We start from the raw sequence: 26,694 nt of genomic DNA, 5'->3' as shown, positions 1-26,694 counted from the left end.
ATGTCAAACACTTTAAACGACTTCTTCTGAAGAACTGGTAGTTATAAAATCTTAATATTTGGCAGGTGGCTTCCTGGGAAAGAGCCAAACAAAGTTTGCGAATGAAAATGACCTTGACCTACTTTCAAGGTCACAGCGTTCAAATATGTCAAACAGTTCAAACAGCTTCTTCTGAAAAATTAAAAGGCATAAAATTATAATATTTGGCTGGTGACTTCGCGGAATAGAGCTCACCAAAGTTTGCAAATGAAAATGATCTCAACCTACTTTAGAGGTCACAGAGGTCAACAACATTTTAATGGAATTGTTCTTGAGAACTAAAAGGAATGGATTCATAAGATTTAGCTGGTAGCTTTTTGGAATAAAGCTAACCAATTGGAGTAGGAAAATGACATTGACCTACTTACAAGATCACAGGGAAAAATATGTCAAGCAACTTCTGAAGAAGAATCAAAAAGCATAGAATCTTATAATAATATTTTGCTGGTAGTTTCAACAGATGGAGCCAACAAAGTTTGCGAGGGAAATATTTTTAGTGCAATATAATATTTAATGAGAATATTTTGCTATGACTGCTTAAATATTCAGGTGAGCGATACAGGCCCTCTTGGGCCTCTTGTTACCTGGTAGTGACAACGCTTTTGTTTTAGGGTAATTATGATTGTTGAGGTATCTTTTTTTAAGTATGCTTTCATTTGTATTAGGTGTAGAAGATTCACAATTTTAGAGGTATTATACCGCAATTATGTTTTTTTTCTGCTTTTTCATCTTAGATTCCTGATGTCAGCATTAAGCACCAGGGAACATATACCTGTGTGATAAAGAACCAGTTTGGGAAAACTCACAGCAGAGAAGTGACTCTTAATGTGAACCCAGAAGCTGTTGTTCGAGGTAAGGGACGCGCGACTATTAAGGCGAACCAAGAAGTTGCTAAATGAGACAGTTGGCCGAGTGTTCATTCGTAACATAAAAATATTTGGTTGTCATCTGTTTAGATTATTTATGAATAGGAACTGTGTATTATATCATTTCTAATATTTAGAAAAGAAAATTTAGAAAAAAAAGAGCGTTACCTTTTTTTAGTCACAAATTGAAAGTCTTCTCAATCTCCTTTATTTAGTTGCAGTGAATTGGCTTCGTTATCCTTCAGATAGCCACATTCAACATTAAAGCTGCATGAACTGTACTTTTTGATTTAGTTTAATTAAACTTTAGAAAATATCATTGCTTAACAATTATCTCAGCAGGGTTGATACTGAAGACTTTTTAGATTTTGAAGAACTATTTTACCTTCTATTTAATATCATCTGCAATTTCTGTGCTATTGATGAATGTGTAATCTAGAAATATGGTTCAAATATTTATTTTGTTCACTAAAATATATATTGGTAATGATCAATGTTGATTATTAAGTAAATCCTGTCAAAACAACATTTTTTTAATGCTTTAGATGTTGTTAAAATATTTTAATCTTCGATTTAACCTCCTCTGCATTGTTCAGTGCTATAAATAGATGGGTAATTTAGAAACATTGTTTTACTTTAATAATGGGTCTTTAACTTTCTTTTCTTCTTGTAGATTACCGATCTGAAGGTAAGATTTTGTTTTCAACACTTACTTTGTTCCCTATAATTTATTTTAATGTTATTCAATAAATCCTATCAAAATAACAGGCAACCGTTCATTTAGATTCATTAAACATTTACATGTACCTTATTTGTCAGGCCAGTTTTATTTCCAAGTGTTTCTACAACCACAGAAATACGACATATCATTGAATGATATTTCATAGAATGTAACAGATTTCAATTTCTGTTGTAATATATTTTAAAATGACCTATACATATATAAAGATTAATGCCGGTTTTGTTATCACGTTTGTAGGAATTGACATCATACTCAACCCGAAGACGTGCACTGTTGAAGTGGGAGGAAGTTGTCTATTTTCAGTTGAGGCCAGGTGCAAATATCCTCTGACCTACAAGTGGTACAAAGATCATCAAACTATAGGTATAACTTAGCTAAATTATATTTTGTCTTGTAAACATAGTTTCGAGTAAGTCAAAGTGTTTTGTTTTCAGTTGTGGATATTTTTTTCTGTCTTTAAATATTTATCACTTTTAGCTCCATTTTTTTCGCCACAATCTGCGTTTTTTGACAATATTGAATTTGCTAAAATTTTGGAAAATTAAAGATTCCAGAAAGATAGAATTTTAACACACTTCCTACGTTATGATTATATATACACAAATAGATAAAGGTGGGGCTTTATTAAATCTTCAAGTGTTTAAAGACACACACTCACATTTTACAAATTAATGTTCATAGAACTTTTAAACAGTCTTCAAGTGTGTATGAATGCATGCTTTACACACACACAAAGATGAAGGAAAGGGTCTTGACTTTGCTGTGATTGAACAGTTTAGTTTAAACATATTTTATTGTCAAGCAAATGGAATAACTTGTGCCCAATCCATTTGCTTGGCAATAACATATGTTTAAACTAAACTGTGATTGAAGGTACAAGCTAATGGTCAAGATCAATTATGTCACTTTTCTTTAACTTTAAAAAAATATTATTTATTGCTCAGTTTGTATATATATACATTTATTTTTTTAATATTTTTTACAAAAGGATGGTAAAACCATGTTTTACTTTTTAACATTCTACTTTAGATTACTTTTTAAATGAGGAAAATGAATAATCAGGTGTATTACTGTAAGCTCTGTAAATTATACAAGATGTCAAATTGAAAATGTAGCTGAACTGGACTGTGTCGATTGTCGACGACCAGGTAGCTCAATTGGTAGAGCGTCGTTTAGAGTTTTGAGGGTCCCAGGTTTGAACCCCGGTCTGGCTGCGCGTTTTTCCTTCCCTGTTACAGAAGAGATGTGCAAACTAGAGTTCTTTTTTAATATTGTCCCCTCTTAAAAAAAGGAATTATAAAAAATATTACCTTCCCTTCAATTCCTTGGCATTTAAATTAGGATGCTGTAAAATAATGTTAGTCTGGACACTTTGATTTCATACAACCAGTCAAAGTATCAATAGATAATAGCAAGCATTCACAATTATTGGAAACTTACCATGGTTGACCGTAACCCCACATTTATGTGTGCAGGTTGTGAAGAGAAAGATCTAAAGATGTTCAACCTTCAGGACCATAACATGCAGGGGACCTACCAATGTGTTGTAACGTGCCCGAACACCAAAGAATCCGTCCTCTCTCATCCTGCCTGTCTGTCTATCAAGTCTCCTCCCAACCACAGCAAGTCAGAGTACAGAGGTATGTATAATGTATCGGTCTTAACCAATCAGAGTACAGAGTTATGTATATTGTATCGGTCTTAACCAATCGGAGTAAAGTGGAATGTATAATTTAACACTCTTAACCAATCAGAGTACAGAGGTATGTATAATGTTACATTCTTAACCAATCAGAGTACAGTGGAATGTATAATTTAACACTCTTAACCAATCAGAGTACAGAGGTATGTACATTATAATGTTACATTCTTAACCAATCAGAGTACAGAGGACACTCTTTACCAATTAGAGAACAGAGGTATGTATAATGTAACACTCTTAACCAATCAGAGAACAAAGATATGAATATTGCAACACCATCAGCCAATCAGAGTATTTATATCCCAACATCCTCAGCCAATCAGAGTATTTATATCCCAACATCCTCAGCCAATCAGAGTACAAATCTATGTATATTGTAACAGTGTATTGTATTAGCTGGTCAGACTACTGAAGTGTAATGTATGATACAACAGCCTCAACCATTCACATTTCATAGGTAAGGATTGTTACAATGTGTAGCACTGTGGGGTCCAATTTTCAGCTGACCATTTGTCTATATAGTCCTGTTACCCAGCTGAGTTAGGACACAATCTACTCTTTTACCTTGTATATCCATTGATTGATTGATTGATTGATTGATAGGTTTTACGTCTGCTTCACTACCGAGTAGTTTGGTTATATCCAGCAGACAAAAAGAAAAGACAGGAAAATGAATAGAAGGGATAAAGTATGGAGTGAAGGGATAGAAGAGGGAGACAGGTTAGATAAGGAGCCGTCTATCCTGTATGTATTTACTGTATAAGTCTAATTATTGTAAGCTGGCTCCTAGGCCTAATATTTGCCTTAACCTAACACTCTTCGTATAGCATCACCAAGTCTGGACAGGATGTGAGGTACTGAGCCGCCGCCAGCAACACCAGTTCCTACCTATTCTATTGTTTGGTTTGGTATATATGTTTTGGAGTCCTTCTAAATGTCTAATAAAGAGAACCTAGTTCTTTCAGCCGAAAACAAATCTAACCCTATCCTCTGTGTCAGCGCTACTCGCCTACTCTTTTTCGAAAAACTCAGAGGGATCCTTTCCATGCGAGATTGGACAGTTCTCACACGGGACACCTTTTATAGTCCCTGTTATGTATGTCCATGCTGAGCATGAAGATATGAACGCTGTCATGCTACCAGGATTAGCCTTGGTTCTGGCTGCACCCTTGGATACTTATTTCAGTATTTCTTGAAAGAAAAAGAAAAATATATTTGTCAGTTTAGAAGTTTATTTATTGTCTCGGCTATTTTAGAGGTTCAACTGCACACATGTATTTCACTAACCTTATAATCCTTCTGACCTTTTATAGTTATTGTATTACAGCCACAGACAAGGTCGCATTGCTGATAGGAAATTATGACTATATGAACGAGACAACACTGAAAGCTCCTATCCATGATGTTGCAAAGATGGCTGAAGCTTTCAGAAGTCTGGAATTCAAAGTGGTTTCATTGTTAAACTTGACAAAACAGGAAATGAATGCAGCAATTCATGAGTATTGTAATCTACTTGGAAAAGGTGTGTATGGCGTTTTCTATTTTTGCGGTCACGGCTTCGAGGAGAACGGACAGTGTTACTTTGTTCCTCCTGATGCAAGAAGTGGCTACACAATAGAGGATTGTATTTCATCAAACGATGTCCTTAGGGCCATGCAGAAGTCTGACCCAGCCTTAGTTACACTCATCCTAGATATCTGTAGAATCAGGTAAGACTTTCTTGTTGCTTTTCAAAATCTTACTTTGCGTCACATCAAGGCTTATACTCTACTTTGAGATATTTTGGTGTATTTGGCACAGAAAAGGGTGGTTAAATTTTGTAATTTCGTGATTTCTGTATGCTTAGATTTTAGTACTTTCTCATGTCTTGTTATGTAATTGCTCCATCAGTTCATAAGGTTTTGGTAGCTATAGGTTACCATAAGGTTTTAAAATGATAAAATAGACTTGGAAACAATAGCGTAAATCAATAACTATATTGGATGGGTTAAGAGGTGTGCAGATAATTGACAAAGTCGAAAATCTATAGCCTTTGTTTACCCAGGTATCTTTCTTAAAACATGTGTTAGTATCATTGTCGGAGAATTTTTCACATTCATACAGAATTAACAACAATATAATAGGTTCATGTTTAATAAACTATCGATACAAATGTACTCTGGTGGGAACCCTGTAAACAATAAAATGTGGACCTCCGTTATGAGATGCTATTTGTTTCTGCTACAGAAATAAAATCCCCAGCAAGCCTCCATCAAATACTGGATGTGTCACTGGACGAGAGAGCCCCAGTGTGCCGGACCCTAAAGGCAACTGTGTATCGATCTATGCTACGTACGTACCTGTCATTCAAAGTATTACGTCAAAGATACTTCAGATGTTTATGAATTACTATATACCTGGATTTTTTCTACAGTTTAACATTTGTCTTTTTCGCCCTTCTACAAGTTTAAGTAAACAACATGCAGTTACATATATGGTGAGTAACATGTAAAGGGCAAGATTAACACTGGCGTACGTAGAGTTCATTGGAAAAGGGCGAATATCAGACTGGGTGAGAGTCTCCGGTATATGGTTTTTAATCATGATGACATGAAGCAATCTTTATTTGAGGTTTTCAGTTCCGTCCATTGATTAAGATAAAAACATAATTATCAGTTATGAATTTTAGGTCAATATGGAGTTATATTTACATTCTTCACTGACATTCAGTCAACAACCACTGTTCAAGCAAACTGGAGTTATCATTTCATACCGGACTATAGAAAAGGACAAATCGCCATGACAATGACAACAATTCATGTGGGAGGGGTTATCCAAAATTTTCTGAAAACAAGACACAATTGTGGGACGACATCAACAGTAGATGTGGGTGGAGTCAATCAAAACCTATGTAAATTTTCAGGCTGTTATTTTCATTGAACCGCTCAGATATTAATAGGTTTTGAAAATTGTTCTTGCGTCGGCTGATCAGACTATAACGAATAAAATAGTTATGAACTATTCAAAACAAATATTGTAAATATAAGGAAATCTTTCTTTTTTGGTCAGATTATTGGGTGATAACTTCAGTTGAACTGGAGTAAATTAATCATACACTGTAGATGGCTTTGCCTCATAACCTGACCAAAATAGAAAACTAGAAAAGAACCTGAAAAGGATACAAATGACCCAAGACAATGAAGAGACATGAATCTTCATAGATGTACAGAGTGTAACATATTGTGTTACCTCGAATGTCAAAAGTTAGTTCAAAGTAAGCAAAGTTAGCTGAAAAGTTACAAATTGAATGTGGGGGCCGCGGTGGCCAAGTGGTTAAGGCGACTGACATTCTGCTACCACTAGCCCTCCACCACTAGGTGGCGAGTTCGAGACCTACGTGGGGCAGTCGCCAGGTACTGGCCGTAGGTCGGTGGTTTTTCTCCGGGAACTCTGGCTTTCCTCCACCACCAAAACCTGGCATGTCCTTAAATGACCATAGCTGTTAATAGGACGTAAAACACAAACAAACCAAACCAAAGCAAATTGAATGAACCTCATTGTAATAAAGAATATGCTGTGTTTCTGTTAAAAGGAGTGAGGGAATGTTTGCTTATGAAGACCACGAACATGGAATTTTGGTGAAATATCTTCAAAAGTTCATCTATCAAAACAAACCAGTCAGCTATTTCTTTAATGATGTCATTGACGGTAAGTTGCCAGTAAAAAGACTGATTTAAACACTGCTCTTCAATGTCAAATATTTATTGTGTTTAGAAGCATTTTCTTTTTAGTTACCAGCTAGTTATCTTCATTGCTTTGAAATTATAAAGACACCTTTTTTCAACTGATGAGTGTTTATCCATAGTCCATTCAGTCTTTAGTTTGAGTCTGCATGTATACTTCATCTGGGAAACATGTATACTTCATCTGGGAAACTCATGGGCACTACTTGTTTATGCTGTATTTGTCTATTTGATGTTCAAAGTGCCGCCATGGAAAAAATGATGACTTAAAGGACACTTTGAAACTAGAAAACTGATGATTTTTGTGAAAATTTTGAATCTTTCTACTACAGTATTATCAATTGAAATAAAATGTTCTCAGCATCAGGGACACAATTTATATATTAGGAGACTTAGTTAATTGTTATGTACAGCAAAACCTGTCTGGTCCATCCTCAGAGAGTATTCTGACATACTGTGTAATCTGACACTTAAAGTATCGGGACATCTTGCCTAACTGATGTATAGCTATAAGCCAGAAATCCAAATAAAAAACTAGTCCTCTGGCACTCTGTCTCATCCAAGCAACTCGTTGAGTCCCACAAGGTATCAGATTAAACATCAGGTTTTACTCTATAGTAGAGGGCTATCGTATTAATGAATGTATAGACATCCAGTGCTGGCAAAAAACTGTACAATATGAAGGGGGCATATCTAATGTCAAGTTTCATTTGTGCAGTAGACTATCTATACATTAATACTATTTATAAGATAAAAACATGTACTTTATACAGTAATGAGTATGAATTTTCAAAGAAATTGGTTGATATTCCCAGGAGTACATGTGGTATTGTGGATGATCTGTAAGGAAAGCTTGAAACAATGGTAGATACAGCTTGGTCACGACAACAGTTGAATGTCTAACATATGTTTACAAGAATACCTAAAGGAACATCTTTCACAATTCTATAAATTGAAATATCTTTCTTCAATAAGATTCATCATTTTGGAAATATGTGATATCAATTGTTTACTATCTACACAAACATTGTACATATTAAACGTGTCGCAACTCAGTCATACCTTGACAAAGGGACCAGTCTGTCTTGAAACGTTGCGACACGTTTAATATGTACATTGTTTGTGTAGAAAGTAAAACTTTGATATTATAAACTGAAATCATTTTGTGGTTTCATTACAGCCTGGAAACAGGATCCGCAGCACTGTAAGCTGCAGAAGCCAGAGATCAGGTCTACTTTGCTGGACTGGGGAAGGTCATTGTCGGACCGAATACTGACCAAGGGTTACACACAAGCCTACAACACCCGAAAACAGATGTGGCTAAAAGCTCACGGTAATTAAGACACCTGTTACTCAGAACTCCAATGTGATGTGTATTCTTCACACATCTGGACCTAAGCATACTCTGAAAAGCAATTAAGTCTAATTTACCATTCCCAATAAGGATCTGATACAGCCCAACTTTTACCAGGTACTTGCATATGCATTAAAAATTATGAAACCATATTTTTGTACAATATAATGTTGAATTGCTGTTTCCTCCATGCTTGGTTCAGTGAAAGATATGGCTATGAAATAATAGATAACCATTTTTGTAAACAAGAGCTGTCCAATGTATGGTATGGAAGCATTCAAGGCTAAGCAGAAGCTCAAGTAACTCCATTTAAGAAGTAATTTATGGGCATGTGGCATAAATATAACAATATTTATCCTTGGTTTAATTGTTATAAGTAAGACAACCATTTTTACTACGATTCTATTAGTATATCTATCATCAGTGCTTTTCAGTTTGATATTTTACTTTTTCAGACACTCCAAAGCCGCAGGAAATAAGAATACCAGAGCTTGGAAACCTGGTGTTGGAGCTTACATTCCAGATGGAATTCTCAAATGTGCTTCACTTGTTTGCCACCATCAAGAACCCAGGGAATACATGCAGATCTATAGCATTTCCTTATGACTGGCCAAAAGTAGGTTAACAATTTGTGTTCTTGTGTTTAGCTTTAAAACATCTTCATCTATTACTTTGCCATGCACTTAACAGGTATATGTGCAGTATACATCTGTCAAGGTCCTTGACGCAACAGACAAACAAAAATGAAACCAAAGTTCACATTTACCAGCAATGAATGTTTTAGCAAATGTTGTTATGGTCCTATAACACACATTGCTATTGATGACAAACCTAACAAAGCCCAGCAGTGCTTCATGTAAGTTTGTCAGCAATAGAAATGTGTGTTATAGGACCATAACAATATTTGCTAAAATATTCCTTATTTATATTCGCATTTTGATAGAGTAGTTACGCTTTATTTAGTTATTTTGAACAGTTCTTTGAACAGCAAATGAAGTCTTGACAACAATAAAATTGATGACATAACAAAAGAGATTGATGACATTACAATAGCTCATTGCATTCCAATGGAAACATGCAGAGCAAATGTAAATATAGTGATATTTATTCAAAAGACATTTCCTCGAAATTGGTTTGACAAGTTTTAAATTGATTATATAGTAAGGAACTGAGTCACTTTAAATTCATTGGACAGAAAGCACCTTGAGGGATGAAGGTTGGTGTCCAACTAAAAGACCCAGACTTGCATGTTTTTGCAATTTTGTTCAATAATGGCTGGACAGAAATAATCTGAATTTGGTGTCACATTTCTGGGGAAAGAGATTTCATTGCTGGCATAAACCAGCTTTGCAATATAGTTATTTAGAAAATTCCTCTTCATGACTTAATTTGGTATATAGCATTCCTTCACCATGGCAATATAATTTTAAGTATAAATGATAGTTTTAAATTTGGAGACTGGTCTTTAGAATGGCACAACATTGGAATCTGGAACAATCTGGATTCAATTTAGTATTGATGAGGGCCTCTAAGGGTGGGGTCAGAAATTTAAAAAAAATACCATCATTCATAAATCACACAGAATGTAATCGTCTCATTAGGATCGGACATGTAATGTTTTTAAGAAACTTCAAGTTTTGATTTTGTTTGCCGTAGAGTATATCCATGATGGGAGACATTAAAAATGTGTCGGACACGTCAATCACTCGCAGCGCATCAGACACCCCGAAGCAAAGGGCCATAACCAAGTCAACCTTTCAAGACCTACAGAAACTTCGGGTGAGAATTTAAAAATAAATAAATAAATTTAAATTGTTTTTAATAAAGTGATTTACCAGATTTCTTGGTAAATAAAATTCTCCCTACATGTAATAAAATATGTTTACAATAAACCCCAAGAAGACCAATGAAATTATTTGTTGTAGCCAAAACTTGTTATACATGTACATTCATTCAGAAAATACACCTTCCCAAGGGAAACTAAGGTATCTTCATTCCAATAGTTCACAATAAATGTCTTTACATGTAACCTACTGTAAAGAATTACAAATTTCATGTATGAACTCTTGACTCTCAATATTTACAATTTACTCAATTTTGATAAAATAAATATCCCAAGGGAATACCCTGTACCAATATTTTCACTGACCTGTACAGGTAGTTTAACAATGAATTTCACTCTCGGGGATGTATGCATCGAGTTTACATGAAGTTGATAAATCAATGCTAAACATTAAGCTCCCTGTTGTTGTATGTAATATAAACAAAGATGTAAAGTACCACCTCGTTATGATATTCAACTCATTTGCCTTTGACAACTTTAACTTTTTTGTCCCATGGGTAAAAACGAGGTATGAGATGAGATAGTTTTGCGAAAGATTTCGTTCTTCAGCAGCAAAGAGGCATCTTAAGGGGGACAGAGAAGGACATGATTGTGGAGGGGCTAGGCAGGCCAGCAATGATCATGTTTTCGAGTTCATTTATAATGACTTATTGTCAAATTAAATACATAAACTTCAAATCTTCACATTATCTGTGAGAAGAGTTTTAAGCAGAAGAATCTCTTTTATTGATTGCCTTTTTCTAAATGGTTATATTGATACTTGTTTTACACTGTACACAGACTGCACATAGACTGCTGATATTAAATTTGTATTTACAGGACAACTTGGAGTTAAAAATTGTTGTTAAGTACTGCTTGGCGGATGAGATGGACAAGCACTTTATGACACAAAAAATAAACCTTGGTCTACCACTCATCGCCAATCTGCACCTTTACAAGAGAGTCACAGAACCCATAGAGCACATCGACGAATCCTAGTCGCCAAGTCAACCGATAGAATGTGTAGATTGACTGAACCCATAGAGCACATTGACGAATCCTAGTCGCCAAGTCAACGGATAGAATGTGTAGATTGACTGAACCCATAGAGCACTAGTCACCATGTCACCTATTGAATGCATGGAGTCAGGGAACTGACAGACACATAGAGGAATCTTAGTCTCTAAGTCAACCAGAAGATTGCATAGAGTCACAGAACCCATAGAAACATAAAGGAATCTTAGTCTCTAAGTCAACCAGAAGATTACATAGAGTCACAGAACCCATAGAGAACATAGAGGAATCTTAGTCTCTAAGTCAACCAGAAGATCGCATAGAGTCACAGAACCTATAGATAACAAAGAGTAATCTTAGTCTCTAAGTCAACCAGAAGATAGCATAGAGTCACAGAACCCATAGAAAACATAAAGGAATCTTAGTCTCTAAGTCAACCAGAAGATAGCATAGAGTCACAGAACCTATAGATAACAAAGAGTAATCTTAGTCTCTAAGTCAACCAGAAGATCGCATAGAGTCACAGAACCCATAGAGAACATGAGGAATCTTTGTCTCTAAGTCAACTGATCGAAGGCTTAGTCACAGAACCTATAGATAACATAGAGGAATCTTTGTCTCTAAGTCAACTGATCGAAGGCTTAGTCACAGAACCCATAGAGAACATAGAGGAATCTTAGTCTCTAAGTCAACTGATCGAAGGCTTAGTCACAGAACCCATAGAGAACATAGAGGAATCTTAGTCTCTAAGTCAACTGATCGAAGGCTTAGTCACAGAACCCATAGAGAACATAGAGGAATCTTAGTCTCTAAGTCAACTGATCGAAGGCTTAGTCACAGAACCCATAGAGAACATAGAGGAATCTTAGTCTCTAAGTCAACTGATCGAAGGCTTAGTCACAGAACCCATAGAGAACATAGAGGAATCTTAGTCTCTAAGTCAACTGATCGAAGGCTTAGTCACAGAACCCATAGAGAACATAGAGGAATCTTAGTCTCTAAGTCAACTGATCGAAGGCTTAGTCACAGAACCCATAGAGAACATAGAGGAATCTTAGTCTCTAAGTCAACTGATCGAAGGCTTAGTCACAGAACCCATAGAACACATTGATGAATCCTAGTCGCCACATCAACCAGAAGGATGCGATTGTTACAGCACCCACACAGCACATAAAGCTATATCCTAGTCTCCATGTAAAATGATAGAAAGATAAGTCTTTACCTCCATATAAACTAATGGAAAACGTCAACAGCCTTTTATATCAATGAAAACAAAACTAATTCAAAGATGAGCCTTTGTTTCAATTAAAAAAGTCATACTCAACGTAGAACAGTTTCAGCCTATACATTGACACATAAAACACACATCATTCTATAGAAATGTATTTAGCATATTGTACAAACATAATCACTTAAGAAGAAGAATTAGCATAAATTCAAAGCAATTCATATGCATGCAACACAAAGACCATACAATCCCTAGAATAAATTAAAAGTGATATACAAATCAAACTGAACTAGCTATAATGTATACAGCAAAAATAATATACGAACCAATACAACACAATGAAATACCATACAGACAGGAACAGAACAAATACATTACCTAGTACATTGTATACAGAACAAATACATTACTTATAGTACATTGTATACAGAACAAATACATTACCTATAGTACATTGTATACAGAACAAATACATTACCTAGTTTATTGTATACAGAACAAATACATTACCTAGTACATTGTATACAGAACAAATACAGTATTGAATTCTGTACATAGCCAAAGAACAAAGCTATCACTTTAGCTACTATACAATCCCATACAGTTCGTCAATTTATATTAGCTTTGACATATACGGTAGTTTGAGTTTTACCAATCAAACCACAAATATTTGATGGAATGGAACGGAATTTACAAGAAACTGAACACTTGACATTCAGAACAGTTGGCTTGAACAATATCATATTCAACGTAAGATAATGGAAGAATAGGACCAGACAAGTTTAATGAAAGGAACAACCTGACAAATGAACATGTGAATTGCATGGAGGATTCCAATCAATGTTGGAGACTTGTAATATTAACTTTACATGCTTGTTCATATGCAGTATATCAATCTTTGAAATGTTGAATAATTTTAATGGAAAGATAGATGAATATAGACAGTAGGTCTATAATCTAGAAAGTAGGTCTATAATCTAGACAGTAGGTCCATCATCTAGACAGGAGGTCTATCATCTAGACAGGAGGTCTATCATCTAGACAGTAAGGTCTAAAATTTTGAGAAGAAAACTTATTTTTATTTTTATAATAACATTTTTTTTTAAGATTTATTGGTTACTATTTTCTAATTTAATCAAACATCCCTACAACTTAATAGATATGGGCTTGAAATATGGAATTAATGCGTCTTTGAAATTAAATATGAAGCTTAAAATTGTTGTCATTTGGAGTTTTGTAACAGTGATGAGTTTAGATGCAGGCAGAAACCTTTTTGTATATTTTGCAAAAAATGTAGTTAATATGACATCAAATATTGCATATATATATACTTAGATACACTAAACATTGTTAATAAAAGTCTGTTATCCGTCACAGCTTGGACTTGTGATGTTGTGTTGTTACGAGAGGATCATAAACTGGGTAGATCATTTATTCTAACATGCCTGTAGTATTAAAATACTTCTGTGTAACTTTATATATGGCCGTAACTGCCCTCTGCTGTCATAGTATACGTAGCTAAATTATTTTTGTATTGTTGCGACTTTCAAATCATTCACCTTAGTGTATATGACATCAAAATAAATAATAGAGCATTTGAGATAACAGGCTGGTACTTATGGTAACACGATGCTCTTCATTTTCTTTCATTCCAGTCTGTATAATGTGTGTATAATGTTATAGAACTATCCAGGATAACAAAGGAGTATAAGAATAATATAAAACTCTTTTATGTCCAGTGGTTCAGGATAGGGCAATTCCAATCAATGGGCTTTCACAATGGGTAAAAACCTCCAGGTTTTTGCCATGGATTTTGTCACAATTTTGAAACTTGAGGGTTGAATTTTCTGATCCTATAGTACCCATGGGTATTTAAGATTTTTTTTCTCTGGTTCCATTTTAAAATGGTATCGAGCCAAAACACTTTTTATGGTTCCTCATGAGCTCATATTGTCGAATCAGAGAAGACTCTGTTTCATAGCCAGAGGATAGGAAAATTCAACCCTCAGGTTTTCCAAGTTGGGGCATTAATCATGGTTGTATCAGTTTGTAAAGGTCCCTGTAGTCCAAATTATTCTGACGTTTTATCGACTTTTTTTATATCGGTCTGTCGTTGATTATTTCCCACATATTATAGAGGGCCGGAGTTCTGACGTTAATCGACGACAGGCCGATATAAAAAAAAGTCGATAAAACGTCAGAAAAATTCGAACTAAGGTCCCTGTATTTTATTTTAATACAGGGATTGGTTTATTTATAAAGTTGTTTACATGTTGTATTATAGCACTAAGCTGTCATTGAAGTGTTAGTCATCTGATAATCTAGGATGTTTCTATGTATAGAAGATCTTAACGGTGCTGTGTATTCACATACTGTTAGTGTGATGACGATTTGTAAATGAAACTGGTACTAATGAATATTTAGTACATGGACATAGAGAATAATACATGCCTTTTTCCATATCACACCCAGTATCAACCCCAGACTGTTCGGCCCTCGGGCTGATATTGTTTGAGGGTTGATACTGGGTGTGATATGGAAAAGGGCATGTTTTATTCTAATGTATTATATACTTACTAATAAAAATTACTACCTTATTATCTATTTTTCTTTTCAAAAGGGGTGTGATACAGGTTTTGTGGGCTGATACAGGTTTTGAGGTGTGATACGGCGGGGGCTGATACAGATTTTGGGGTGTGATACGGCGAGGGCTGATATGAGTTAGAGCAATTGTGTCGTATCGCATATACAAAAAACCTGTATTTATTAAAATATGTAATAAATGTAAATATCTTCCATTACAATACAAATATTTATCAATTATGGACTTTTGTTGAGGTGAATAAGAGGTTACATGGATCTAAGTAAGTGATAATGACCGAGACTTTGACTTTGTCTCCTACAATATCACTTTATCAGGTCCATATATAACCACATATTCACCAAAAGAAGTCTCAGTCAATATCAATTTCTCAGGGTTATAATTGTAACCACACATCACTGGAAATAAAAGTCCTTAACTGTCGTAGTAGATGCTAGATATTTTTGGAACGCATACAAATTGTTATGGAGGAAGTACTGCTTTTTGCAGAGAGCATATAGTGACGTTAAAATTGAAATGTCGTCACTTGGTGAATATTTACCTGCTGTTTCTAAAAATAATACAGCAATACGAAGACAATGTCACAAATCATCGACCTCCATGTGTTTATGATTCAGCCAATAAATACATAGGGAAAATGTGTGTCATCTATAGTAGTACATGTATAGTTGATATAGTAGGGGGTTATCTGATTTGAGCGTAACCTGTAATATCGAGTACATTTATGTATCCATATGTAAATTAACACATGAAAAGACATGCAATTCATCAACCAGTGTCAGGTAGGTCATCAGAAGCGGATACTTTATGATGCCAAAATATAGATTTTGGTTTGTTTGTGTTTTACATCCTATAAACAGCTATGGTCATTTAAGGACGTGCCATGTTTTGGTGGTGGAGGAAAGTTCCCGGAGAAAAACCACCGACCTACAGCCAGTACCTGGCGACTGCCCCACGTAGGTCTCGAACCTGCGACCCAGTGTAGGTGGAGGGCTAGTGGTAGCAGAATGTCAGTCACCTTGACCACTTGGCCAACGCAGCCCCCCAAAATATAGAAATACTGAATCAGGCTAGCAATATTAAAGTGACGTTGTAAAATATTGCATGGTAATATAAGTATGCAGTAATATCATTTCTGATGCGGTAACTGTCTTGAGGGGCCTGTTCTCTTGTTGATCTTTATAGATATACATATAATGTACTTAATTAATTCCTAATATTTATGAAAATGTGTTCAATGACTTTGTTCGAATTATTAAAGATAATGCAACATCTTTTATTTGTTTTTCTTCACATCCACAGATTTCAGAAGTGCTTGCGTTAACCACTGATATTTAGTTTGCCAGTGGTATATTTTTTATTGAACTTTGTTGTTTGGGCACTAATATGTAAACGATTACTTTTGTTGCCCTCATGCATATTATTACAGCTGCTGTACTTACAATCAAGAAATTCTTTGATTTCTAATTTAAATAAATGTACAAAAAGATATTAAAATGAAGCATTTTTGGCAGGAAAGAAACATTTTTGTTTTGAACAATTAATTTGAAATGTTTATTTTTGAATAAATGATGTTGCATTTTGTGAATAATTAGGAATTAAGTGCTTCGTTGATGTTGTTTGGGCACTAATATGTCAACGATTACTTTTGTTGCCCTCATGCATATTATTACAGCTGCTATACTTACAATCATGAAATTCTTTGATTTCTAATTTAAAAATGTTAATTCTTTTAATTTTGATAATATATTAAGAAATTTGTTATCTTTTATTAATTCATTCTTTTTCATACCATGGAAATATACAAGGAAAACAAAAGATATGATTGTGATGCGCAAATAATTTATTCATTGAAACAAGAAGTTCAAAAATACTTAAATAAATGTACAAATAGATATTAAAATGAAGCATTTTTGGCAGGAAAGAAACATTTTTGTTTTGAACAATTAATTTTAAATGTTTATTTTTGAATAAATGATGTTGCATTTTGTGAATAATTAGGAATTAAGTGCTTCGTTGATGTTGTTTGGGCACTAATATGTCAACGATTACTTTTGTTGCCCTCATGCACATTATTACAGCTGCTGTACTTACAATCATGAAATTCTTTGATTTCTAATTTAAAAATGTTAATTCTTTTAATTTTAATAATATATTAAGAAATTTGTTATCTTTTATTAAAGTTTGATCATAAAATGTAAGTTCCTATTTAAATGTTTAACATTATATACTGGTTGATACTGTAATGAATGTCTGAATTGTTTTAATTTATGTTATAATTATTTTAATATGTGTGACAGACATACTTTAATAAAATGAATGGAAATGGTAACATTAGTCCATATTTTCTTTCAAACTTTGTACAAGGATTTAAATACATATTGTCAAAATCAAAACTTTGCCCAAACATCTTGTTATTAAAGTAGACATGGATGTGGGTTTTGTGATGTGTAATGCTCCCATGTAAATAACCCAAAGGTCAAGCTCAAAGGTCAATACTTATATGAACTGTTACTATTTATTGACACCAAATATTGATATGAAATTTCATAGGTGTGTGTATCGTTCGAATAACACGTTCTCTGGTTAGTGCAAGCTGGCTATTTCGAATAGTCAAAGAGGAATTTCTTGTAATGTTGTCTACACCCAATTTTAAATATTATGATTTGCGATGAATGAAGATGACCATTACCAAATTCATTCTTTTTCATACCATGGAAATATACAAGGAAAACAAAAAGATATGATTGTGATGCACACATTTTATTCATTGAAACAAGAAGTTCAATTACTTAAATAAATGTACAAATAGATACTAAAATGAAGCATTTTTGGCAGGGAAGAAACAGTTTTGTTGTGAATGATTAACTTGAAATGTGTATTCATTCAAACATTCACAAAGGAACGTGGGCATTAGAATTTGCCAAATATGTTTTATTGGAAATAATCTTGAGAAGATTCAGCACATTTTCAATAGTTAGAGTTTTGACTTACGAAAAATCCAATCAAGCTCATGTAGTAATTAATAGCTACTGTCTCAAATTCACAATGTTAAATCATTTGAAATATATAAATGATCAGGAAACAGTTCTTATTTGTTTAAAAATTTGATACAACTACTTCAGGCTCAATGTTATATGTCATTGATCAGTGACATAAATTAGGCAGATCAGTGGCTTGGCCTTGAGGAAACACTATAGCATATCATGTTCATGTTTTCTCATTTCAATCTGAATCACCTGTCTCTCTTTAAGTGTCCTTGAAATTGAAAAGTTTTGTTGAGTTTTTTTGTTAGTGTGGAGTCATTTGGTTGAGAATGAAGGGTGGTCATTCAGACATATAATATAACTTGTCACAAGAATACAAGTAGTATTACAAAGAGCAAGTTACTAATCCCTGTCTATGCTCATATTATATAAATCCTTGTTTTGAAGAACAAGATTTTTTTCTAAATAACATGTGCTTCATATACCGTAAAACAATTAAATTCTTATCAGTTAATAAATAGATCCAGAATGTCCTGTAAATTAATGTGGCAAGAAAGATGCTAGCATCATCCCATAGTAACTTGGATGGTAATTTGCATACAGTGTTGGTATCCATGACGACAGCTGACCAGCGCTCAACATCCCATGAAGCATGACCATTCCTGTGTAGCCACATGACAGAGCTTTGTCCACATATTTGGCTGCAGTGGTCAGTAGGCTGTTACTGTCCAGAGTCTCTGCCCAATGTCCACATGCCTAGATATTAATGAATAGCATAGGAACTTCAACGTTTTATAATGCACTACATTAACATGCATGAATGACATAAGTTAGTTAATTGGTAATATTTGCTAATCCCAGTGGGAGCTGGCCAGATGGCTTTGCCCATGACCGGATGTCACAGTTTTTAGGGTGTCTTTCTAGAGTTTTGAGGTCCTAGGTTCAAATCCCAGTCTGGCCCAGTTGTATTTTTCCTCTCTTGTCCTCTCCAATTGAAATCTACATTAGTACAGACTCTTTGAATGCAATTATGGTCGTGACCTTCAAGTATTCCATTTTTCACGAATTTGATTAAGTTAATCAACGAAATCACAGTCCATGTTACTATCCTCTTGCATCAAAATTTTGAGGGTATATAGGTTTCCGCCCATATGTTTTGCCTATGGAACACTCTTTGTCATCGCTCTAGCGACTTCATTTCTCAAAGGAATTTCATGAAACTTCATACAAGTGTTTGGTATGGCATTGCCTTGAATAAATTCGCATTTCAGGTTTTTACGTTGAAGGTCAAGGTCACTGTTACTATTGTTAGGAAAAAAAACTTTGTCATCGCTCTAGTGACTTCATTCCTCTACGGAATTTAATGAAGCTTGATACAAGCAACATCCTTTTTTCTGTGTCCAAAAATAATCTGGACTTAGGTTTTTGAAGATTTTCCTCTTTTTCATATGGGATTTTCTTCTAATATCAACCATCCTGTGAACTATGATTTTCTATGTATCAATAAAATATGTTTAAACTAGGGTCTCCAGTACTAGTCAGGTCAGTGGTGAAGGCTCAAAGGACTGTCTACCTAATTGTATTGTTCTAATGTCACGGTGTGGTGATCACCCTGTCCGTTGAGAGAGGATAAAACCATCTGTTGGAATTAGGTATATGTATATTTATATGTTACTTGTTATTTCAAAGGTAGAGTCCATTTCATGATAGATAAACATGTATTTTCACCTTTGGTTTCATGTACACATGATCACTAGGAGTGATTTATTATACCTGTTAAAAAATGTAAATTTCAAAGACAATAAAGCATCCACCTTAGCATCACATTATCAGGTGAATAATAACCAATGTTAGCATAAAAGCCTGGCATGTATATATATATATCCTTTTTAACAGGTGTTGCCCTTGTACATATGCATGCATACAAATTCACAATAAAAGACAAACAGTCAAATCATAATTCATATTTATGACAAAATAAATCAATATTTAATTGCCAAAATGCTCGTCGCCTAAACTACATGCACATGAAAGGCATGACACATACATCAACATTTTAACCAAAAACCTACATTTTTAGCATTGTTTCAGAGAATTTGTTAACACTCGCTCCGCTCGGCCATCATAAAATATAAATACTCTATGTTATAAAATATAACCTGGAATAATACCGCAAACTCAGAAAACTATTTTATGCCTTATTCGATCTGTTTGACAATGGAAATAATGTCCGATAAATTCTAGCTTTCTACGCTTGGCAGTGCTTCAACAAGTTAAGTTTTATATCTTCAGAAAAAATAGTTCACCTCACTCTGCCCGGCAGGGTAATTACAATTGTCACAATCTCAGAAATAATGAAGTTCTATTTATTGTTTGGTGCCAGAAAGTAGTATACATGTACAACCAACATGACAATTATAATTTACTAGTTTTTTTTAGGTTAAGGTCACTGTTACTATTTTTAGAAAAAAGCTTAATCATCGTTCTAGCGACTTCGTTACTGAACGGAACAAGTTTGTGTTTCGGGTTACTGCGTTTAATGTATTTCTTGACACTTTTTCTAAAAATGTTCATCGTCTATCTACTTTATTCCTCAAAGATTACCATTAGAAGTTTGGCTACAATTAATCCAGAATGGCTGTATTTGTTATCTAGAGTTAAGTATATACCTAGGTACACTAAATGTTTCAAAAATAATAATTACTGAACAGTACATTACTAGAATACTGTAACCTGTTAGGGTCTCATGATGATGTTTGCAAGTAATCTGATGGTTTCTCATGTTAACAGTGTAGGTACAGTGTAATTCCGAAGTCCACTACCTGTGTTAGCTAACTACCTGTATTAGCTAACTACCTCTGTATTAGCTAACTACCTGTATTAGCTAACTACCTGTATTAGCTAACTACATGTATTAGCTAACTACCTGTGTGAGCTAACTACCTGTATTAGCTAACTACCTGTGTGAGCTAACTACCTGTGTGAGCTAATTATCTGTGTGAGCTAACTGCCTGTGTTAGCTAACTATCTGTTTGAGCAAACTACCTGTAGTAGCTAACTATCTGTGTGAGCTAACTACATGTATCTGTATTAGCTAACTATCTGAATTAGCCAACTACCTGTATTAGCTAACTACCTGTATGAGCTAACTACCTGTGTGAGCTAATTACCTGTATTAGCTAACTATCTGTATTAGCTAACTAACTGTATTAGCTAACTACCTGCAGTTGATTTAAAATTTCCATCACAAACAAACCTGATCAAACGGTTCAGCAGCATCAGAGTAGCCATATGGTCCATTTTTCTGGTGAGTATGGGCCAGATCAGCACTCACTATCACAACCACTGTCTGGTTCAAGGCACGGAGATAATGGTATAGTTGGGTACCTGTCGATAAACACAACCATGGATAGAGTATAAGCATGAAAATAATTACATTATATTTATATCCTAAACTTGACCAGCAATGTTGTGGTATGGGGTTTTCTATCCCACTGTCCAAAGTCTTAATTAGATGAAACTATTATGTTAACAGTTACAATCTTGCATATTCCTTGCAAGATCCTATTGGCCATATGGAAAAAGCATTCACAAAACTATATGAACACAGAACATTTATCACTGGTTTGGTGAATGACTTTTTAAAAGTCGAGGGGCCAATAGAGAAAAACAAACTGCCAATCACTATGAGTTACATGGAACTCACAGTATTTGGACAATGGGGTGTGTGGCAGTTCACTTCAAATAACACAGCAGAAATCAATCCCTAAAATAATTTGTTGCAGTATAATTCAGTCATTAGCAATGTGATAAGTACATACAGAGTATGGCATTGAAGAAGCATTTTTGAACATATAGGACTGCACATTGTCTTGTCATTGATTTTCCAGGATCATTTTTTTCTTGGAATAATATATAATTCATCATGCATAGAGTATTGATAAAGTGTACTTGACCTGTAACTTGCCAGGATAGAGAGCTACCAAGTGTGATCAAATGGATAACATCAACCTTGACCCATTTCAAGTTCACAGAGGTCAAATGTTTTTTTTGTGTTTTTTTTTAAATAAAATAACTTAATTCTTTCAAAAGTTCATATTTGGCCTGCAGCATGCAGATATGAATAACTAGCAATTTTGCCAAAATAATGTTGATCCTCTTTAATGAGTGAAGCCAAGCAGGAAAAAGGTAACCTGACAGTGGTATGGTAAGATCTTGCAAACGCCTACAGATCTGTACCACACAATCTGATTGAGGCAGCCTGGGACCATTATCATATTACGGAGCACATCTGGAAAATGATAATGAGCTGCTTCGGAGGGATACAGTTGCGGTTTACAGTTGGGGAGAGCACTACGGCATGGCATGACCTGGAAAAGGGAATAGTTACAGGATGTACCATTTCATCAATACTCTTCATCATGGGAATGAATATCATCATCAAGGCAGCAGAGAGAGAAACCAGAGGACCTAGAATGGAGTCGGGCATCTATCAACCAGCCAATAGAGGCTTCATGGATGACCTAACAATCACTAAATTAGTGACCACCACACATGTACAGGCCAGATGGTGCAAATGGTGCAGAAAGAAATCAGAAGGATTCAGGAGGAATTCATGAGGAACATGGAGCATGGACCAGATGGAATCTCCCAGAGAGGAAGATGACATGGGCGAAAATATGGAGGATGGAGCCCTTCCGGATATCATTCCTGCTACGATCCGTGTAGGATACGCTACCATCTCCTGTTAACCTGCATCAGTGGGGATTGACGGAGGATCCTTGCTGCAAACTATGCGGAGGAAGAGGAACAATGGCTCATATCTTGTCTGGTTGCAAAGAAGCACTAAGACAGGGTAGAAACAGATGGAGGCACAACAACGTCTTGCTGGTCCTAGCAGATACCATTGAAGTGGAGAGAAGGAAGAAAAGAACTGGTGTAAGAACAAACCAGGCTGGTATCAGGTTTGTGAAACCAGGGGAGAAAACCACAGTAAAGCCTCAAAGCATCTCATCCATCTTGGAACGGGCGCAAACATGGGAGATGAAGGTTGACCTTGACAGGAAGCTTGTGTTTTCAGGAATTGTGGAAACAACGCTGAGGCCTGACATGGTAATATGGTCAGAGCAATCAAGACGCCTCATCGCCATAGAGCTCAGCGTACCATGGGAGGAAGGCTGGGGGGAAGCCCACAAGAGGAGGAAAGCGAGGTATGATGAGCTAATGGAAAAGTGCAGGAGCAAAGGATGGACAGTATGGCAATTTCCAGTGGAGGTTGGCTGTAGAGGTTTCCCTGCACAGTCAGTGTGGAGGACACTACAGTTGATAGGACTCACTGGGAGGGCAAGAGCCACAGCCATCAGACTATTGGGAGAAGCTGCAGAGAGAGCATCATGATGGCTATGGCACAAACAAGAAGAGCCAATGTGGAAGCCGACATAGACGAGTAGTGGCTTGGCCACCACACCACTACTGACCCACCAGATGGAAGAAGTAGTGATTACGGTTCGAAACATCTGAAGAGGGCTGGCCATCATCTTATGACGTCAAATGAGGCTATGTGACAAGAATGACAACAGTGATTGACTACAAGTCAAGGATGTCACAAGGTGCAGAATTACTATCATCTGTAAGCAATCATCGATTTTTTGAGAAATCAGTGACTTCTAGAAAAGGCTGGATAGAAATTGGGGAAAACCAGTGGTGCTGGAGAGACAGATGACATCCAGGAACAGACTGGGGCAGGGTACTTTGTGTCAGCAGCTCAGAGTATAGCTCCCTCAAGGGGGCACCTATATCAAGCTACAGAACAAAGAAAAGAGCAACACCCTCAGAGCCTCCCGAGAGGGGGGGAGGATGAGAGGCTCATTCGGACAGATTAAATAGAAACAACCAGGACACGGACAAATTTATTAAACATGATGACGATGATTCAAACAACGTTAAGTGGAGAGCCAGTTGATGCAAGATGCCATTGTGGAAAGATATGCAAGAACATCAGTGGGCTGAAAATCCAACAGGCAAGGACCAAATATGGCCGTAGGGAGATACTTAGGCAGTGCACAGATATCAGCAATGAATCTGGTGAGACGCAGGAGGAACTCAGTCAGGAGTCAAACCATAGTACAGAGAGCCTACAAGCTTCGGTGTCGCCAGATGGCAGCATTGGTAACTTGAATGAAGCGAGCGCCCGTGGTGTTCAAGCAGTGAGGGACAGGAGATTAGACAAAGTGCAGTGGCCCAAGACAAATGACGAGGCAGCTTGGCGAAATCTTGATCAGGACCTGGAGGCTATTTTGGAGACAACTCTACAGGGGAATGTGGAGAGGAAAGTAGAACCACTGACCTCAAATGTGTACAATGTATGCAAAGAACGATTTGGAGTGGAAACATCCAGAACACAACCCAGAGCAAAGACAACAAAGGAGAACGGGAGGGAATATAAGATCAAACAACTGTGAAAAGAGCTGAGGGAATTAAGAAAGAGATTTAAAACAGCACCAGAGAATGAAAACGTTGGCATACAGCAGTACAGAGGCTACCTTAGGGAGACAATTTGTGTGAGTAAATTACGTTGTTTTCTCAAAAATTGATGACGTTACTCTCACAAACAAATGATGTAACAATCAATACCTGCTCACAAGAGAAGATAACTCTGCAACACGCAAAGACGGAATACCTTTGATCTGGTGTAGAGGTGTATTACAGTAATACACATACATATCTTCTGATGTCGCTTACTTTATTCTGCATTTTTAAAGAGTTTGTCTGACGACGCTTGTTGTCACTTGAAGACGCTTGTTGTCGGTTGAAGACGCTTTTAAATGTGACCGGTTTGTGGTTAACCCTCATTTTCAACCCATATATCCTTCTTAACTTTCACACAACTCACCTAGTTCTAAAAGTTCTGGAATCATAGCAACTGATTCTGTGTATCGGCGACTAGGTTGACTCATAACAATAATCTGGATCCTTGATAAATTAGGTATGGTGTAAAGGAGAATCACTTCACCCCATCTGAAAAACAAATAGAAAAAAATGATTACCAGGTATCTTTAAATGGGTCATCTGATCCATTTTTTTTAAAGTATCTTTGATAATGGCTACTGGTTGGTTAAACAAAAGTCCAAAAATGTGTCTGATCATAAGTATATATCTATTAAGAATGACAAAAAACATTGCTACTGTATACTAAATAGATAGATTAACAACTAAAAAATGTGATACATGTACATATGTATAAATAACTGATAAATATTTGGTATATTGATCATAGTTTTATGTAGATTCAAAAGATCATGTCATTGGACTGATAAGTAATATACTATCCTTGAAATCTAGAACAAATATCTATAAATAAAACTCAAGTGAGCTCATTATATTTTGTATTTATTATTTTGTGTACAAATATTTTCACATGAATTAAGTTATTTTTGTTCAAATAAAAATGACGATTTGAAAGTTGTTCTGTAATGAATACAACACCAGTTTACCTTAGTGGGAAATACTCTGAGCCCCCTGGTGGTCCAAATGCACTAAGTCCTGATAACTTAAATGTATTCTTAAACAAATTGACAATGTCTTCCGATATGCCATAGGCAAAGTTTGCCGAAATGTTGAAGCAAGCTGGTGGGCACTGAATATTGTCTGTATCAGCACTCCCCTGTCCTGCTGAGTTCAAATACAACATAAACTTGTCCGAATCTGCCACCCCGTGTGGGGTACTCAAAAAGATTATATCAGGGTTTAAATCATCAATATGTTGTCCAATAAGCCTGTAGTTTTTATGTAATATCCATGCGTGTTCCTTGGCAGTAGCATTTGTAGTGTTGAACTGATCAGGTGCAAGTACAATGCCACCATGCGGAACAATAAAAGCTCCAGTTATCGTACAACTAGCCAGCGAACAAAGCGAAAGTGAAAGTAAAGAGAGATACACATAGATACAATGATGAAAATACATAACTTTCTTTGTTATTGGCAATGAATATATAGGTATGTTAGAACAAGATTGCTGCAAATTTGCTTGTTATGCATCGTGTTTTAAGTATTTCTACAACAACGTAATAATATATTATATTCCTCGGAAAGCAACTAAATGTAACTTTAATCAAACGAGAGTTCCAAATGATTACGTGGTTGTCCCCCTTGAAAGATTTGTTAGTTGGCATACACTCTGTGCTTGAATCAATACTTTTTGGCATTTGAATTCAATTTAAGATTCATGATCTGCCACATCTGTCCACTACAATAAGTTGATTCAGAGAATCACACACCATTGTTATGTTGGAAATAAGCAGTATAATATTTATGTCACAGTCTCATATACATTGTATGCAGTCCAAAGTTTTACACATGGAATCACATGGGTTCGTTACAAATGTCTAAACTACACATACATATATACATGCAACTGCTGTACTGATATGGGCCAAAGCACACATAAGTAACACGTGTATGTAGGCTTATATGTGCTGTGACCCATATCAGTATAGCATATATGTACATGTACAAGTGGATGTGTATTTTAGACATTTGTTACGAACCCCTGCGGTTCATTCGTACTATCAACATCTGTACCGTTCCCTAAAGAAAACCTGTCTGTTGCGCATATGA

General features: G+C 35.6%; 2 protein-coding genes across 3 annotated transcripts in view; one reads left to right on the top strand and one right to left on the bottom strand.

The window, feature by feature from the left end:
- LOC110445653 (mucosa-associated lymphoid tissue lymphoma translocation protein 1-like) overlaps window positions 1-13,694 on the top strand; it is a 23,009-nt gene extending 9,315 nt beyond the window's left edge. Inside the window, exons 7-18 of one of the 2 annotated variants that reach the window (XM_021490375.1) lie at window positions 774-891; window positions 1,579-1,593; window positions 1,885-2,010; window positions 3,123-3,287; window positions 4,677-5,058; window positions 5,576-5,680; window positions 6,921-7,036; window positions 8,252-8,404; window positions 8,881-9,041; window positions 10,082-10,204; window positions 11,088-11,231; window positions 11,297-13,694. In XM_021490375.1, the coding sequence (XP_021346050.1) occupies window positions 774-891; window positions 1,579-1,593; window positions 1,885-2,010; window positions 3,123-3,287; window positions 4,677-5,058; window positions 5,576-5,680; window positions 6,921-7,036; window positions 8,252-8,404; window positions 8,881-9,041; window positions 10,082-10,204; window positions 11,088-11,231; window positions 11,297-11,311 (1,623 nt within the window). In that variant the 3' untranslated portion in view covers window positions 11,312-13,694. Of the gene's footprint in view, window positions 1-773; window positions 892-1,578; window positions 1,594-1,884; window positions 2,011-3,122; window positions 3,288-4,676; window positions 5,059-5,575; window positions 5,681-6,920; window positions 7,037-8,251; window positions 8,405-8,880; window positions 9,042-10,081; window positions 10,205-11,087 lie in introns of both variants that reach the window. The other variant, XM_021490374.1, reaches the window with a different exon arrangement.
- A 4,144-nt stretch (window positions 13,695-17,838) lies between these two features.
- Window positions 17,839-26,173, bottom strand: LOC110445652 (protein CA_C1420-like). Its single transcript, XM_021490373.1, has 4 exons — window positions 25,572-26,173; window positions 24,971-25,095; window positions 21,335-21,465; window positions 17,839-18,834 (listed from the first exon to the last, which is right to left on the bottom strand). The coding sequence occupies exons 1-4, from the start codon at window positions 26,039-26,041 to the stop codon at window positions 18,619-18,621; spliced, it is 942 nt and encodes a 313-aa protein (XP_021346048.1). The 5' UTR covers window positions 26,042-26,173; the 3' UTR covers window positions 17,839-18,618.
- Between the last annotated feature and the right edge of the window lie 521 nt (window positions 26,174-26,694).

Source organism: Mizuhopecten yessoensis, unplaced genomic scaffold (assembly GCF_002113885.1).
Source record: "Mizuhopecten yessoensis strain PY_sf001 unplaced genomic scaffold, ASM211388v2 scaffold2329, whole genome shotgun sequence".
Taxonomy (NCBI): Eukaryota; Metazoa; Mollusca; class Bivalvia; order Pectinida; family Pectinidae; genus Mizuhopecten; species Mizuhopecten yessoensis.
Note: the sequence above shows the minus strand (reverse complement) of the source record. Positions and strands in the feature narration are given on the sequence as shown.